This window comes from Entamoeba invadens, assembly GCF_000330505.1.
Source record: "Entamoeba invadens IP1 unplaced genomic scaffold scaff_1105074725273, whole genome shotgun sequence".
Taxonomy (NCBI): Eukaryota; Evosea; order Mastigamoebida; family Endamoebidae; genus Entamoeba; species Entamoeba invadens.
Window position 1 is genome coordinate 199,512 of NW_004191876.1, and position 2,362 is coordinate 201,873.

The 2,362-nt window shown below is 32.7% G+C and overlaps 1 protein-coding gene across 1 annotated transcript; it reads left to right on the forward strand.

Moving 5' to 3' along the window:
- Positions 1 to 1,383: 1,383 nt before the first annotated feature.
- On the forward strand, positions 1,384 to 2,250 carry EIN_297780 (leucine rich repeat containing protein BspA family protein; the record flags this gene model as incomplete). The annotated part of the gene is made up of 1 exon (XM_004185676.1): positions 1,384 to 2,250. A coding segment is annotated over one exon (867 nt), but the record flags the coding sequence as incomplete, so codon positions are not given.
- Positions 2,251 to 2,362: the final 112 nt, after the last annotated feature.

A 2,362-nucleotide genomic window follows, 5' to 3' on the forward strand; every position in this document is an offset into this window, starting at 1 on the left:
AGGTCGAGATTATATGACACAAAAAGGTCACATTAAAAGATTTGAAAAAAGACTATAAATAAAAGGGTATGAATGTGATTAATTTGAAAACGATATTTCTGGCTAGAGACCAAATTAACAACTCTTGAAAAAGTTGCCAAGATTATAAACAATCAAAAAACGCGTACGTAATGAAGTTGACTGTTTCATTTTCTTCCATCTGTGGAACACCAGTCATTTAACACTTGTAAGTGCGCCTTTGCAGTTTCATCAAACAGAGCAATGCTGTATGGTCTTTTTCTGACTGCTCTGCAAGTGCCTTTGCAAGCTCCGTCTTGCCAACACCACTTGGTCCAAGGAACATAAATGACTTAGTTGATTTTTTTTCCGAGCATGGACAACTTCTGCTTCTCAAAATATTCCCAACAACTCTCTTGTGTCTTGTCATCGAGTTTCACGAGTCTTGTCTTCTCGTTCTGTGTCATTTTGCTCACTGATTGCCCACCGGTTTGATCTACATTTTCTATCAACTGTGGGTCATTAGTAACAATGTTGATGTCTTTTTGTTTAGTTTTTCAATTCTGCGCAACCCCAAGATCTCTTGTTGTCTGGTTTGGCTCTCTCTGCCATCTTCTCTACTGTAGCTGCATGTCTTTTCTTTACAAGTTGTCAATCTCCTCTGACTGCAATTTCTTCTGTGTAAAGAGTGTTGCACACGCCTCGTCAACCAAATCAACTGCCTCCTCTTGCAAGAAGTTCTCATTGATGTATCTCTTTGACAGCGACGCGGCTGCAACAAAAGCATGTCCGCGACTGTCAGCCCATAGTGGCTTTCTCCTGTTGTACTGGCATACAAGACAATGTGGCTTTTATCTATAAACAGTTTAATTTAAATTTTCGACTCTTTCACTTTTTTTTCAAAACAGCATTAAGTCGCTTTTCAAACAGTTTTTCGTACTGCCCATCAGCAATCGGCGCACCCATATCAAGTGTAATGACTTTGCACTGCAAGTTCAAAAAACAATATTTTACGATTCGCTATCTTAAACATTCCACAACAGCTGTCTCACCAAAACCGGGTTCAACAATCAATGGCAGAAATACTGTTTTTATTCGACAATAAAACAAATTTGTTGTGGTTTTGTTTGAATTTTTTTATTTATTTATTGAATAGTGTTCTTCTAATTTAATATTCAAATTATAGAATAACAGTTTTAACGAAATATTTTTACAAAACAAATACAATTAATAATATTTGCGGTGATGTTTTGTAAATGATTTTTAAACATTTAAATAATGTATTATATTTAATTTATAAATTTATTGTTTAAGAATAGTATATTTTACGATATTTCCTTAATAGTTAGTTATGTTGAATGACTTTAATTTAATAATTACTTAAAAATGTTTACTCAAAGAATTTCTAAAATATTTAAAAACCGAAAAACTGAGAATATCAAAATGAGTAGACTTTCTGGTTATCACATCATGATAGTCTCAATTTACTTTGAAACTATCAAAGACTTTATTAACTTGGAGTTGGTATGCAAGAAGTTTGGTGGTAATATGGAGAAGTTCCACTTCAACCCGATTCCATTAAATTACAAAACAATTGGATACTTTCCAAACATCGAGACACTTCACTTGTGGGATGTAAAAGATGAGAATTTTGGGAATGGATTTATGATAAACAGAGAGAAAATGGAAATTGTGAAAATAAAGGTTGTTTTGAAGAAAGAATTCTTTCGAATCATTGTGTGGTTCAATGTTGACTTTGAAACTTTTGACAGAAACAAAAATCGAAACATCGAGTTTAAAAATGTTACTTACACTAAAAATAATAGAAAGAAATTTGGTAATATTATTCCACCAAGTGTGAGATCAATTGGTGATGGTTGTTTCAGTTATTGCGGTAGTTTGAGTAGTGTTAACATACCATCAAGTGTGACATCAATTGGTGAATATTGTTTCTTTGGATGTAGTAGTTTGACAAGTGTTTTAATACCATCAAGTGTTACATCAATTGGTGATTGTTGTTTCAGTGGATGTAGTCATTTAAGCAGTGTAACAATACCATCAAGTATAACATCAATTGGTGATTATTGTTTCAGTTATTGCAGTAGATTGAACAGTGTTATAATACCATCGAGTGTGACATTATTTGATTATTGTTGTTTCAATGGATGCAGCAGTTTGACAAGTGTTTTAATACCATCAAGTGTGAAATCAATTGGTTATTGTTGTTTCAATAGTTGTAGTAGTTTGAGCAGTGTTACATTACCATCAAGGATAACATCAATTGGTGATGGTTGTTTCCCATCAAATACAGAAGTTCATTTAAATTAATTAACTTGTTACTTAATATTTAATGTTTATTATTGTT